Source organism: Coregonus clupeaformis, unplaced genomic scaffold (assembly GCF_020615455.1).
Source record: "Coregonus clupeaformis isolate EN_2021a unplaced genomic scaffold, ASM2061545v1 scaf0049, whole genome shotgun sequence".
Lineage (NCBI taxonomy): Eukaryota > Metazoa > Chordata > Actinopteri > Salmoniformes > Salmonidae > Coregonus > Coregonus clupeaformis.
Genome location: NW_025533504.1, coordinates 25,659 through 41,980, shown reverse-complemented (window position 1 = coordinate 41,980; position 16,322 = coordinate 25,659). Strand labels below are relative to the sequence as shown.

The window sequence follows — 16,322 nt, the reverse complement described above, 5'->3', positions numbered from 1 at the left end:
TCGTATCTCAGACAGTCCCATCCCTACAGTATAGATCATATCTCAGACAGTCCCATCCCTGCAGTATAGATCGTATCTCAGACAGTCCCATCCCTGCAGTATAGATCATATCTCAGACAGTCCCATCCCTACAGTATAGATCATATCTCAGACAGTCCCATCCCTGCAGTATAGATCATATCTCAGACAGTCCCATCCCTACAGTATAGATCGTATCTCAGACAGTCCCATCCCAGGAGTATAGATCGTATCTCAGACAGTCCCATCCCTGCAGTATAGATCGTATCTCAGACAGTCCCATCCCAGGAGTATAGATCGTATCTCAGACAGTCCCATCCCTGCAGTATAGATCGTATCTCAGACAGTCCCATCCCTGCAGTATAGATCATATCTCAGACAGTCCCATCCCTACAGTATAGATCATATCTCAGACAGTCCCATCCCTGCAGTATAGATCGTATCTCAGACAGTCCCATCCCTACAGTATAGATCATATCTCAGACAGTCCCATCCCTGCAGTATAGATCGTATCTCAGACAGTCCCATCCCTGCAGTATAGATCATATCTCAGACAGTCCCATCCCTACAGTATAGATCATATCTCAGACAGTCCCATCCCTGCAGTATAGATCATATCTCAGACAGTCCCATCCCTACAGTATAGATCGTATCTCAGACAGTCCCATCCCAGGAGTATAGATCGTATCTCAGACAGTCCCATCCCTGCAGTATAGATCGTATCTCAGACAGTCCCATCCCAGGAGTATAGATCGTATCTCAGACAGTCCCATCCCTGCAGTATAGATCATATCTCAGACAGTCCCATCCCTACAGTATAGATCATATCTCAGACAGTCCCATCCCTACAGTATAGATCATATCTCAGACAGTCCCATCCCTACAGTATAGATCGTATCTCAGACAGTCCCATCCCTGCAGTATAGATCATATCTCAGACAGTCCCATCCCTACAGTATAGATCGTATCTCAGACAGTCCCATCCCAGGAGTATAGATCGTATCTCAGACAGTCCCATCCCTACAGTATAGATCATATCTCAGACAGTCCCATCCCTACAGTATAGATCATATCTCAGACAGTCCCATCCCTACAGTATAGATCATATCTCAGACAGTCCCATCCCTGCAGTATAGATCATATCTCAGACAGTCCCATCCCTACAGTATAGATCATATCTCAGACAGTCCCATCCCTACAGTATAGATCGTATCTCAGACAGTCCCATCCCTGCAGTATAGATCGTATCTCAGACAGTCCCATCCCTACAGTATAGATCATATCTCAGACAGTCCCATCCCTACAGTATAGATCGTATCTCAGACAGTCCCATCCCTACAGTATAGATCATATCTCAGACAGTCCCATCCCTACAGTATAGATCGTATCTCAGACAGTCCCATCCCTACAGTATAGATCATATCTCAGACAGTCCCATCCCTGCAGTATAGATCATATCTCAGACAGTCCCATCCCTACAGTATAGATCATATCTCAGACAGTCCCATCCCTACAGTATAGATCGTATCTCAGACAGTCCCATCCCTACAGTATAGATCATATCTCAGACAGTCTGCAGCCGCACTTCTTATTTTCACCTTTGTTTATACAGGTAAGTCAATTAAGCACTAATTCTTATTTACAATGACGACCTGTCCACAATCTTGATTATATTCTCATGTGATGGCCAAGATAATCCCCCCTCCACCTCTGGTTCACATCAACCTACCCCATACACTTGACAGAGCCGAGTCTAAGCTAGACTATCAAACTCTATGCATCCCAAATGGAATCGTATTCCCTATATAGTGCACTATTTTTGACCAGAGCCTATGCCCTTGGCAAACGTAGTGCACTAAACAGGGAATAGGGTGCCATTTGGGACGCAGGACACCACTGTTTTATAACCCTCCTCAGGAGTCTGTGGAGTCAAGAGTTCAACAAGTCTGTTCTAATCTAGATTACTCAAGCAAACACCCCCCTCCCCTTGGGAGTCTAGGAACTCTGCCGATTACACAAAGCACCACAGCAGCAACAAGCAGCAACACTCAACACAACAAAGGCCTGGAATCCTGGCTGCTAGCAGGTCTCTGAGGAAACTATAAAACGAGTAGAACATTTTATTCTGTTGGCTTTTTCCTCATGCAAGTCGATTTAATTGTTGAGTCACTCAAAATATAAAGGGCTCCCCAAGGGAAGATCTTGCAAAAATTAAGGCTAAATGTTTACGTCTCAGACTGCTAGCTTACAAAATCAGTCGACATTTTTCAGCTTCCTTGCTTTATTTTGTGGTTCTGCAAATGTTTGATTGAATGCACAATTTAAAACACTTGCCCCACAATCCCCCCCTTCCCTGATACATGTCTAAATATTGGACTATAAACTGTGCCTTCTTGTATTATACTTATACTCAAAACTGTATTGTATTCTACTGAGCCATTTACTTTATGTTCGTTTTCTTACCCTTTATTATTTATTCTTGTTGTTGCATTGTCGAGAAGAAACCTGCAAGTAAGCATTTTAGGGTTGGGCAGTATCCAGATTTTCATATCGTCATACAGTCCTTCTCGCATATCGGGATCTACGGTATTACAGGCTTAGTACACAAGGTGGCGGCAAAAATATATATATACAAAAAACTGCCCATTTGGCATCCATTACCAGAACGCTAACAAAATTAGCAAAATAATTTCAATGGAGACTGCTAGCTAAATATGCTAACGAGCGCAAACGAAAATAAACAAATTGCAAAGACAGGCAATCCAGCTCATAAAGTTATACATATATTTACATTTACATTTTAGTCATTTAGCAGACGCTCTTATCCAGAGCGACTTACAGAAGCAATTAGGGTTAAGTGCCTTGCTCAAGGGCACATCGACAGATTTTTCACCTAGTCGGCTCGGGGATTAGAACCAGCGACCTTTCGGTTACTGGCACAACGTATATAGGATGGAGCTACCGAATGTCATTTTTGGTGAGTTTGGACATTTACAAGAGAATGTGAACGAGAAACATTGTGCAAATGAACACAGTTTTGACGCATGCTTGTCTGTAGGAAGAACAGTACTGGCTCTGGAGCAGCATGTGTAGGCTACACGCTCTGTCTGTGTGGAGTCTGGAGTCACTAGGGCAACGGGCCTGCCTGCTCTGCTCAGAGAAGAGGGGAGAGGGGCTGAGAACGGGCCTGCCTGCTCTGCTCAGAGAAGAGGGGAGAGGGGCTGAGAACGGGCCTGCCTGCTCTGCTCAGAGAAGAGGGGAGAGGGGCTGAGAACGGGCCTGCCTGCTCTGCTCAGAGAAGAGGGGAGAGGGGCTGAGAACGGGCCTGCCTGCTCTGCTCAGAGAAGAGGGGAGAGGGGCTGAGAACGGGCCTGCCTGCTCTGCTCAGAGAAGAGGGGAGAGGGGCTGAGAACGGGCCTGCCTGCTCTGCTCAGAGAAGAGGGGAGACGGGCTGAGAACGGGCCTGCCTGCTCTGCTCAGAGAAGAGGGGAGACGGGCTGAGAACGGAGTGGAGAAAAATGCAAGGAAATCAAGATAGTCATAGATGTATAAATCACTTATCCAAAGGGCTTTGACTTCTCAAACACGGCAGAAAGCTAACACAATATGATGCCCCGTCACCTTATTAATTCAGCCACTTAGTTAAGTAGCAAGTTAAACTCAGGGGTTGCGTTTATGCAGAATTCTGAGTTATTCAAGCAGGAAAAAATTAAATTCATAAGAAATATCTTGCTGCATCTTGTAAACGCAGATTAAAAATGCTTCTAATTGTAATTTCTGCTCAGCATCAAACTAATATCGTGCTTCAGTTGCACTTCTCCACTGGGATGAGAATTCACCAACGGGCATTCTATAAGCAGACAGCGCTCTGACTGATGTCTAGCTACGTTTCTCAGGTACTTTTCTTAGTGTAGCCAGACCACATTTCTCCAGTAAAATGCAAGATTAACTTTAAGCAAAACATTAGGACATTTATCTGGCTACATTCTTTCTATGATAAAGATTAGAAATATGATGGCCATGCATCATTTTTGTAAAAACAACGTGCTTTTTCATTGTAAGCTCATTTACTTGTGTGGCTGCCAGCCAAATAGCATTGCACTTCTGTTGTCATCTGATGAGAATGAAGCTATTTTCTGCCGAATGTGTTGCACTAATGTATTTTCTGTGAAGGGAAACTATAGTTGCACGTCCCTGATCACTCTAGTGAAGCAAAATAACACTGTTGACTTCCAATATAAAACACAACCCCTGTCAATACACAGCTGGACTCACCTGCTCCCGCTTTCCCCCATTGTACTATTTACAAACAAACACATGACTGGCTCAACTGTTCTGGGGAACTACGCTAAGCTTCATAATGTAAAATAATGTGACAGGTGAAATGAAGAAAGTGATCTGCTTCCTCTCCTAAGGTATTGCACAAGTTGACTACAGGTATTTAATTAAAAAGTAGCTACAAATATTAAAATGTATTGAAACACTTCAAATAAATAGTTAACAGTATTGAAAAACCATCCCGTGGCTATTTCCAAATACCCCGGAATACGGTATATACCGTATACCGCCCAAGCCTAAAGCATTTTGTTGGACGTGTATCCCATGTGTATCCTGTACATTCGATTAATAAAACGTGAAACTTGTAATGGGTCTGACACAGTAAGGACACTTCCATTACATAGACAACAGGAACAGAACCAGACCACAGTCTACTCTACTAAGGCTCTTCTGATGATTAAAATCTGCAAACTGCAACATTTTCAAAAAGAAAGTTTCAGCAAGCAGCCGCCTTGGGATAGCAGTATTGAATTCAGGGATGCATCTTAGTAAACTCGGGCAGCAGTCAGTCAGTCTGCATCTGCAGTCTGCATGCCATTGTAAGTGAATTAACGGGTAGCCTAATCTGTGGTTGATCTAATGCAATTTCATGCATATATCCTCTTGGTGAATTTAGAGTAGCCTGTTAAAGTAATGAACAGTAGTTTGTGAATCATCTTCAAGTGAATTAAGAATAGCCCAAGGCCTGTCATTTTAGGGGGTCTGCCGACTCTGGCTCTTTCACCAGTTCCAAATGACAGCTGTAGGCCTAATTGAGACAGTTTAGTCAGGCCTGTGAAAGCATTATGAATCGAATCCACTTCTCTGCAACACCTTCCAGCCTGCCTCTCACAATACCAGAGACTAGAACACACAACATATCAACAGAACATTTCTTTGGGACATGAGATGAGCAAACATGAACAGCGTTGTTCTCCCTCCGGGTGCTGGAGCCACAGAGTCCTATACAGAAGTATTGTTATAACACAGTTGCAGAACTGCAATTCTGATCCTTTGCAAATTCTGTCGTCTCGAGACAACCATCTAGGCAAAGATAGACGCCATTTTCAGGGAGCTTGTTATAGCAATGCATTTTACATTTCTGTTATTTAAGTGGGTTAATTTTAAGTTGTTCAAGGAGGACCCACGCAGTCCCAAAATGTGAGAATGCATGCTAGTAGTAGTGCCCCTTGTTAAACTGATGGGAGATTAGGAGCAAAAGGAATTTGGACTTCAGGCTGTTTTCTGCAAGTCACTCAATGCAGATATTAAGAGAAAGCAGCATGTCATTTTCAGTCTTTTTTGGAGTTCAAAAAGCCTAGTCTGGGTCCAAAAAGCCTAGTCTGGGTCCCGAGGATAGATACTAGGACCGGGACGATACCAGTATCACAATCCTCGTTAGTATCATGGCAAGGAAACAAAACACGAAGCGGATTTAACTTCTTTAGGAAAACAGCCCTAATGTTGGAAATAAACATCATTATGTTGTCATCCAGAGTCACATTTATGTATTTTCCAAGCTATAGCACACAATATTTGACATACAGCAGGTTTTTAAAGGACCAAAGAGTAACGTCTGCTTCCTGTTTTCATTTTTGCCATGGAACAAATATTGCGATACTGGTATCATCACAGCCCTACTTTTTTGGAGTCCAAACACCCTAGTCTGCATCTCAAACAGCACCCTTTACCCTATATAGTTCACTACTTTTCACCCTAGTCTGCATCCCAAACAGCACCCTTTACCCTATATAGTTCACTACTTTTGACCAGAATAGGGTGCCATTTGAGATGCAAATATAATGTCTTGCAAGGGGGAGGATGTTGTCACGGGTTTCCCTTGGTCAGATCCCTCAGAACGTATGTGGTTAATGCTAGAAAACGATCTATTGTTGCGGCACTGCTAAGGCTTCCGCTAAGACAGATCACAAGATTACACATTCATATTTTACTTTGCACAGGATTTCACACACCCTGATGGCATCCTGTTATTTCAGAGAGCCCTCCACTTCTTGCTACACAGAGCGAGAGAGAGAATTGTCTAGCCACCGCCTTCCAGACACCTCAGTAGTTGGTAGTCTAGCCACTGCCTTCCAGACACCTCAGTAGTTGGTAGTCTAGCCACCGCCTTCCAGACACCTCAGTAGTTGGTAGTCTAGCCACTGCCTTCCAGACACCTCAGTAGTTGGTAGTCTAGCCACTGCCTTCCAGACACCTCAGTAGTTGGTAGTCTAGCCACTGCCTTCCAGTCACCTCAGTAGTTGGTAGTCTAGCCACTGCCTTCCAGTCACCTCAGTAGTTGGTAGTCTAGCCACTGCCTTCCAGACACCTCAGTAGTTGGTAGTCTAGCCACTGCCTTCCAGACACCTCAGTAGTTGGTAGTCTAGCCACTGCCTTCCAGACACCTCAGTAGTTGGTAGTCTAGCCACTGCCTTCCAGACACCTCAGTAGTTGGTAGTCTAGCCACTGCCTTCCAGACACCTCAGTAGTTGGTAGTCTAGCCACTGCCTTCCAGACACCTCAGTAGTTGGTAGTCTAGCCACTGCCTTCCAGACACCTCAGTAGTTGGTAGTCTAGCCACTGCCTTCCAGACACCTCAGTAGTTGGTAGTCTAGCCACTGCCTTCCAGACACCTCAGTAGTTGGTAGTCTAGCCACTGCCTTCCAGACACCTCAGTAGTTGGTAGTCTAGCCACTGCCTTCCAGACACCTCAGTAGTTGGTAGTGACAGATATAGTTGATTATAATGTCAGACTGTAGTCAGATCCATAGTGATAATATCTTAACTTAACCCAACCCTAAACATGGACAATAGAGTAGTCTAATAGAGTGGAGTAGGCATGTGTCTATAGGGCGTGTTATGATCATGCCTTACCATTGAAAAAGCTCTTGGCACGCAGGTAGCTGACACAAAGCCTTAGGATGGTCAGTTTGTCCAGCTTGGAGATGACATCCTGGGGGTAAGGAAGCAGACTGGCCAGCCTGTCCAACTCCCCATTCAGGCGTTCCCGGTGCCTCTTGGAAGGGTTTGATTTGGCTCCTTCTGGAGGTGGCTTCACACTACAAGGAGGAGGAGGAGAATGTCTGCCATGAATGTCTCACATGATGATACTCTTCTGTCTTGTTATGTAGTCTACATGGTAGATACTGTATGTTTACAAAAGTGTGAATGAATGCAACTTATTGAGTCCACAGACAGAGGAACCATACAGGTCAAGCAAGATGCCTGAACTAAAATACACATGCATTGACATGCCTAGATAGTGGATAAAGAAGTGTCATTGTCTAAGGTTGAAACATGCTTCTTTCTGTACCTCATTCAGCCCTCATACAAATCAGATTAGGGAGTCTGTCAGCCAACCCCATTCCAATCATCGAATAACAGTACTACAATTTAACTGTCACTCGTTTCACTCACAAGTCATCCTAATTCTGTACAGTGATGTAGCATACTAAACATGCACTAAACTAGTAGTGACATAGGTAGTAGTAGAGCTAGTGACATAACTTTGTATATAACCCCTAACTAGCTGGCTATGCTGTTGTAGCGGCGAGCAGTTATCTAACGTTACTGTACCTTCTCTGGGGCTTTTTCCTCTTGCGACTTGCATACATGTTGGTGCTCATTATTCCCAATGTGTTCTATGGAACGCCAAGCGCACTAGAAAGACAGCTAGCTAGCTGACGGGACAGGGTAAGCAGTCAAATCCCTGCTTCTGCTAGGCCCGCTCGATAAATAACACGTATCATGTTAGCTAGCTAACAATCAAACCAAAACATGGTGGATTACTCAGCAAGATGCATTTTCAAGCATGCTACAAAACGATCTAGCTACTTAAATGCATACCTGCATTATTAAGCGAAAAGCTAGAAATGTTTGCTACATAGATTAACAACCTAGCTAGAGAAAGTGGAAAAGTTCGAAGGAGAGGCAGGTGATTGATTGCCAACACCGAGCCGTCACTGAATCGTGCCGTTCGAGCTTCCTTGACAAATGCGGATGGACCATAAATCCAATCGGAATATATCCACCGAACATTAGCCACGCGCGCATTTCATTGCTACAACAAACGTCTGGCAACCTGCAGAAATGTGATATCTGTGGTCATTTCTTCCTCACTCCCCTCAGCTCCGCCCCCTGGGGACGCACACGCTTATCCCAGCCAATCGCAAAGCGACTCCCATTGCGTTGTTTACACCCTTCAAAGGTCTGGGTCTAGACGAGATCGATGGGACGTCTTAAAAACCCTTTGAAAAAATAAACGTTTCTACTTCTGTAGTTCATTACCGTAGCTACTGCAATTGTAGAACACATGAGAGAGGCAGGGTTAAATAATTCAAGCAGGTTTTATATAAGTAGCCCACTAGGCCCTAATCATGTATAAGGTACCTTGTGGATCAGTTGGTAGAGCGTAGCGTTTGCAACGCCAGTGTTGTGGGTTCGATTCCCACTGGGGACTAGTACGAAATGTATGCACTCACTGCTGTAACTCGCTTTGGATAGGAGCGTCTGCTAAATTACGTAAATGTATTTAGCCTTATATAAACTCATGGATTTTCAAAACAGCCTTCTGTATTTTTTGGTCAGCAAAGCAAAATAGGTCATAGTTTGTGAATGTACTGCAGACTGACACCTCACCAGTTAAATGAAGAGAGCTATTAGGAAGAAGTGTGTGGTGTGTGTATACAGAAGCAGTCTTGATGGAAGGTGGTGATCTCTAATTCAGGGTAAATCACTTGGGAATTACTGTATTCAAGTTACTTGTTATTTCAGGCTCTGATAGCAAAGCTCTTTATCTCCTAATCTGCCACATAACTTGGAAGCCGTTTTACATTTTCCATTTGCTTTGAATAAAAGGGATTAGGGATTTTTCCATCTCAGATTCAGCAAAAAGGGATGTTTGCCTCCCAAAATGTCAACATTTGGAATGATCTACGCCTGACAGAACGGACAGCCATGAACACTTTTTCTGACATGGAGAAATCTATGTTGGACTCCACAAAGTGCTTAAATGTCATATTTGACAGGATTAGATCAGACAACAGATTTGAGAATCAACAGAATATTGTATGTGTGCACCAAAATCCCATGACTTTGACCCAACTACATTATATCTTTACCCAACTACCTAACACAATTGTGAAGTCATTTTTTTAGGAATTGACCTAACCCCCAAGTCAATTTGTATTCAGTATTCCACGTCAATGTACAGTATGTGGAAAATCCATTAGATATTGGGAAAGCATGGTAAAGACAGTACACCACATTTAGATCCAAGGTATATCCCAGTCAAAGCTTGGGAGGATAATCCGTAAAACACTGCTTATTTCAGGCTTTTAGGCTGCTTTGGGGGAATTTCATAATCTGACAGTTGACATACTGAATGTGTTTGTCAGAGCGAATAAACATCAAAACATTTAGATATGTAATAGGTTTATTACCAAGCAAATCTCCATTTGTTTGAAAACATAGGGTTTTATTGTGTCAGCAATGCATTCATTATATTATCTACTCATATGGCAATGATACTGTACTGTACCCATCCTTGGCTTGTCTGTCCCTATAGTAATGTTTTTTGAATAGGCTATTCTTTCAGCATTTGAAAATAACTACTTATGGTGAACTAATGTTTTTGAATGAATACATTTATAACCAAAAAATATTATGTTTGTGTATTACATTGATCAACATGCAAAAAATCTTTCATCAAGTGACATTCATTTCAAGTGGAGAAATTAAATTAATCAAGACTATACAGCAGATCATTCAGTGAATATATTGTATTCATTGAGTGAGAGGGTTTCATGGGGATTTTGAGGGGATTTTAGGGGGCTACACTCACTACCGCTAAAACCTAAATCCCCTTGTGTTTACAATAGGATTTGGAAAGCTAAAAGCAAGTGGGTCAAGCCACATTAAAAAGAAACACATGGGGCAATATCTTTGACTATACGAATAGGTGTGGACATGCTTTAAATTGACTTTGACATCACTTTTGATGTCATGACCTGTCTCTGAAGTAAGTCAACTTCCTTCTTGACCCCAAGCTAAGCATTACAGTACTACTATATGTTTACGTTTGTGTATGTAGGACCGTTGTTGGGTATGGCACTTACATACAAAACGATATTGTCTTGGATATTCCATCTACAACAGAGCTTATTATGTTAGATGGTAGACAGACCCTCTGGTTATTTATTTTAAAGTACTGTAGGTCTACACTTGCTCTGTTACTCAGTGAGGAGGGAACTTCTCTATAAGCTTGTTATGCTGCCCTGCTGTGCAGCATGTTTTTTACCCTGGGATCAGGGCAGGGTTGGAGCAGACAGCCAATTGTTCACTTAGATGTGACAGTGAGCGAGCGGTTGTATTACTGAAGGGTGATGGGGCGTGTTTAAACAGATCTACTGTTCCCCCCTGAGTCTAGTGTGGGACATGAACAAGAAATTACAGAAAATGTACTATTGATCAAAACAAGGAAATATAGCATAATGTATGAGAGAAAGCTCTCTCTCTCTCTCTCTCTCTCTCTCTCTCTCTCTCTCTCTCTCTCTCTCTCTCTGTCTCTTCTGTCTCTGTCTCTGTCTCTGTCTCTGTCTCTCTCTCTCTCTCTCTCTCTCTCTCTCTCTCTCTCTCTCTCTCTCTCTCTCTCTCTCTCTCTCTCTCTCTCTCTCTCTCTCTCTCTCTCTCTCTCTCTCTCTCTCTGTCTCTGTCTCTGTCTCTGTCTCTGTCTCTGTCCTTCTCTCTCTCTCTCTCTCTCTCTCTCTCTCTCTCTCTCTCTCTCTCTCTCTCTGTCTCTGTCTCTGTCTCTGTCTCTGTCTCTGTCTCTGCCTCTGTCTCTGCCTCTGCCTCTGTCTCTGTCTCTCTCTCTCTCTGTCTCTCTCTCTGTCTCTGTCCTGTCTCTGTCTCTGTCTCTCTCTCTCTCTCTCTCTCTCCTCTCTCTCTCTCTCCCTCTCCTCTCTCTCTCTCTCTCTCTCTCTCTCTCTCTCTCTCCCCCCTCTCTTCCTCTCCTCTCCCTCTCTTTCTCTGAATGAAAGTGTCATTCAATGTTTTGAAGCCAGAGGTGCATGATGACTGATAGGATGTGTGCTCTCAGAGCAAACATTATCAAACACCATCACTGAGGACACTCTCAGAGCAAACATTATCAAACACCATCACTGAGGACACTCTCAGAGCAAACATTATCAAACACCATCACTGAGGACACTCTCAGAGCAAACATTATCAAACACCATCACTGAAGACACTCTCAGAGCAAACATTATCAAACACCATCACTGAGGACACTCTCAGAGCAAACATTATCAAACACCATCACTGAGGACACTCTCAGAGCAAACATTATCAAACACCATCACTGAAGACACTCTCAGAGCAAACATTATCAAACACCATCACTGAGGACACTCTCAGAGCAAACATTATCAAACACCATCACTGAGGACACTCTCAGAGCAAACATTATCAAACACCATCACTGAAGACACTCTCAGAGCAAACATTATCAAACACCATCACTGAGGACACTCTCAGAGCCAACATTATCAAACACCATCACTGAGGACACTCTCAGAGCCAACATTATCAAACACCATCACTGAGGACACTCTCAGAGCAAACATTATCAAACACCATCACTGAAGACACTCTCAGAGCAAACATTATCAAACACCATCACTGAAGACACTCTCAGAGCAAACATTATCAAACACCATCACTGAGGACACTCTCAGAGCAAACATTATCAAACACCATCACTGAAGACACTCTCAGAGCAAACATTATCAAACACCATCACTGAGGACACTCTCAGAGCAAACATTATCAAACACCATCACTGAAGACACTCTCAGAGCAAACATTATCAAACACCATCACTGAAGACACTCTCAGAGCAAACATTATCAAACACCATCACTGAAGACACTCTCAGAGCAAACTGTGATGTCACGAGAGGCTGTGTCCTGGAGGGACGTTACATCCCCCTGAGGTGGCTGCAAACCCAGACAGCTATGGCTCCATCTGCTGGTATGGTCGGGAACTCCACCCCTCTATGGCCAATCTTCCCACGCAGCTGAACCAAATGAGGAGCTGATGAGCTGAAGGTTTGGGAAGGGAAGAGACACAGTCTCCAACCTGGGCTCTCTGGAGAACAAGAGTGCTGCACGTCCACTTCCATGAGGAATATAAGGATTTGGAGATACTTACCTTTGGGAAATACTCACCTTTGGATATATGCACCTGTGGAAATACGTGAGAGACATTTGGAAGGACTTTTTGCTGGGTTGGCCACTAGCTGCAACGTGGACTACACAATCCCGCTGAAAGCTGTGTAGCCTCTCGTGACGTCACAGATGGTGGAGAATACGGGCACGCTCAAGCGTTAATAGTGCATGTCAGAGGAGGATACCGAAGGTTTGATCACCCAGTTTTCCAAGTTGGCCGTAGGCTCCCCGCCGACTGAAATGGAGGACATATTGAAAGCCCTGGTTGCTGGCCAGCAAGCCCAGATGCAAGCAAACGTGGCTCTCTTGGAGGAGCAAAAGAAAGCCAACCTTCTGAAGGCAGAGGAATTGCAGTTGCAGAGACAGAGGGTTGTCCAAAATACCCGCCCAATAAAGGCAAGTGACTTTATATCTAAGATGGGAGCTACCGATGACATTGAGGCATACCTGCATGCATTTGAGGCCACGGCCACTAGGGAAGCCTGGCCCAAGCAACAGTGGGTTGGTCTGTTAGCCCCCCTTTCTAACCGGGGAATCGCTGAATGCTGTCCGGGACCTGGGCCCTGACCAGGTTACTGACTATGATGCCCTGAAGTCTGAGATCCTCAGCAGATATGGACTCACAAAGTTTGGTATGGCCCAGCGCTTTCACAGCTGGACCTTCCAACCAGACCAACCTCCTCGGGCGCAGATGCATGAACTTGTCCGAATCGCCAGGAAATGGCTGGATCCGCAGAGGAATACAGCAGCGGCGGTGGTGGAGGCCGTTGTGGTGGATCGTTACCTACGCGCCCTGCCTTATGAGGCAAAACGGTTCATCAGTCAACAGGCCTTGACCACGGCTGATCTGACCGTGGAAGCTGTGGAAAAGTACCAGGCCACAGCGGAGATGCTGAATGCTTCCCGAAAAAGACCCCAGGAGGGCGGCCCCACCACAAATGGGAAGAACCCGTCCAAAGGACCCCAAGGTCTCGAACCCAGCCACGTCAGGACTTATCCCGGCTCCAGGGGGAGCCAGAAACCAGGCGGGTCCAAGAAGAGTACACCAGGAGGGGGAAACTCGACAGTGTTACCGGTGTGGGGAGATGGGACATATCTCCTGGCAGTGTGGGAAACCAGCCGATGAACCTATGCCCACTGCGGAGTCCTCCAGCTCAGCACCCACACACCGTTTTGCCTCGCTCTTGGGAGTCGTAGATGGCGGCCCAGATCGACCCCCCCCACCTGCCCGGTAACTGTGAATCACCATGATGTGGAGGCCTTACTGGATTCTGGTAGCCGGGCCACCCTGGTGCGTAAGGATTTGGTGGGCCCAACGTGTCTGACCCTGGGGAAAGTCCTCCCAGTTTCCTGTGTCCATGGGGACACCAGAGAATACCCCATTACTGAACTTACAATGACCAGCACACGGGGAACCATACACACGACGGCGGGGGTGGTTGATTCCCTCCCCGTCCCTGTCCTAATTGGGACGAGACTGCCCAGCCTTTTACCCACTCTGGAGAGAGTCTCAGGAGAGGATAACCCGAGTACCTCGGAAACGGAGAGGCAAGACTCATCCTGGGAAGGCTCCGGTGCAATCCTCCGAGTTACTCACTCCCCGCCCGGGCTCTGATAGGGATGGCAGGTGCCCAGACCGACACAGAGACGGAGCTACAGAATCTGGACAAAGAACTGTCTGGTCTGAAGGGGACCGCTGAGAGGTATCGTTTGTTAAAGCAACAGTTAGACATGAAGACAGAAGAGTTAGATATCCTCCAGGCTAAACTCCAACAGAGCTCCTTCCCTAAGCAACAGGAGGAGCTGGAGAGGCTGCGCAGGACCATCGAGGAGTGTGAGGAGACCCTGCGCAGTAGTAAGGAGGTCCAGAAGAAGGCAGAGGAGAAGTACAAGGTGTTGGAGAACAAGATGAAGAATGCGGAGGCAGAGAGAGAGAAGGAACTGAAAGCTGCTCAACAGAAGCTAAACTCTGCTAAAACCAAGGCTGATGCGTTCAGTAAGAAACTCAAGGAGAGACAACAGGAGGCTGAGTCCCTGGTCCTAGAGTTGGAGGAGTTGAAGAGAGAGCAGTCTGGCAAGCACCACGGCAATGCGGACGCCCTCTCCCGGCGTGATGCCTTCTTCGCTGCCTTTACCCCGACGAGGACGTCGGTCCCGAGGAGGGGGATGTGTGATGTCACGAGAGGCTGTGTCCTGGAGGGACGTTACATCCCCCTGAGGTGGCTGCAAACCCAGACAGCTATGGCTCCATCTGCTGGTATGGTCGGGAACTCCACCCCTCTATGGCCAATCTTCCCACGCAGCTGAAACAAATGAGGAGCTGATGAGCTGAAGGTTTGGGAAGGGAAGAGACACAGTCTCCAACCTGGGCTCTCTGGAGAACAAGAGTGCTGCACGTCCACTTCCATGAGGAATATAAGGATTTGGAGATACTTACCTTTGGGAAATACTCACCTTTGGATATATGCACCTGTGGAAATACGTGAGAGACATTTGGAAGGACTTTTTGCTGGGTTGGCCACTAGCTGCAACGTGGACTACACAATCCCGCTGAAAGCTGTGTAGCCTCTCGTGACGTCACAAAACATTATCAAACACCATCACTGAAGACACTCTCAGAGCAAACATTATCAAACACCATCACTGAGGACACTCTCAGAGCAAACATTATCAAACACCATCACTGAAGACACTCTCAGAGCAAACATTATCAAACACCATCACTGAAGACACTCTCAGAGCAAACATTATCAAACACCATCACTGAGGACACTCTCAGAGCAAACATTATCAAACACCATCACTGAGGACACTCTCAGAGCAAACATTATCAAACACCATCACTGAGGACACTCTCAGAGCAAACATTATCAAACACCATCACTGAGGACACTCTCAGAGCAAACATTATCAAACACCATCACTGAGGACACTCTCAGAGCAAACATTATCAAACACCATCACTGAGGACACTCTCAGAGCAAACATTATCAAACACCATCACTGAGGACACTCTCAGAGCAAACATTATCAAACACCATCACCGAGGACACTCTCAGAGCAAACATTATCAAACACCATCACTGAGGACACTCTCAGAGCAAACATTATCAAACAACATCACTGAGAACACTCTCAGACATTGTCAAGGCCCTTTATCTACTTCCCCAGAATCAGATGAACTCGTGGATACCATTTTTTTTGTATCTGCATCCAGTATTAAGGAAGTTAGAGGTAGTTTTGCGAGCCAATGCTAACTAGCGCTAGTTAGCAACTTCCTTCAAACTGCACACAGAGGGATAAAAATGGTATCCACGAGTTCATCTGATTCTGGGGAAGTAAAGGACCTCATTGCCAAAATCTTGAAATATCCCTTTAACATGATTTAACACCATCATTGAGGACACTTTCAGTGCAAACATTATCAAACACGACCACTGAGGACACGCTCAGAGCAAACATTATCACTGAGGACACTAAGAAATGTTGTCTCAAACATTATCAAACATTTCAGTGGCGTTTCTCTGCATCGCCTTAGTGGTTCTTACATAAAAATAGACACATCCCTCTTACAGTCATTGACATTTTCAATATGCAAAAGGCAGAGAAAGTATACTGAACAAAAACATAAACGCAACATGCAAAGTGTTGGTCCCATGTTTCATGAGCTGAAGTAAAAGATCCCAGAAATGTTCCACACGCACAAAAAGCTTATATCTCTCAGATTCCGTGCCCAAATTTGTTTCCATTGCTGTTAGT

The 16,322-nt window shown here is 45.0% G+C and overlaps 1 protein-coding gene across 4 annotated transcripts in view; it reads right to left on the bottom strand.

Annotated features, from left to right (window-relative positions):
• The window catches only part of LOC121555556 (aryl hydrocarbon receptor-like), a 48,937-nt gene extending 40,494 nt beyond the window's left edge, over positions 1–8,443 (bottom strand). For all 4 annotated transcript variants that reach the window (XM_041869391.2, XM_041869389.2, XM_041869390.2 and 1 more), the window contains exons 1-2: positions 7,912–8,443; positions 7,210–7,394 (exon numbers count right to left, since the gene is read on the bottom strand). In XM_041869391.2, coding sequence (XP_041725325.1) covers positions 7,210–7,394; positions 7,912–7,961 — 235 coding nt within the window. In that variant the 5' untranslated portion in view covers positions 7,962–8,443. The remainder of the gene's footprint in view (positions 1–7,209; positions 7,395–7,911) is intronic.
• Between the last annotated feature and the right edge of the window lie 7,879 nt (positions 8,444–16,322).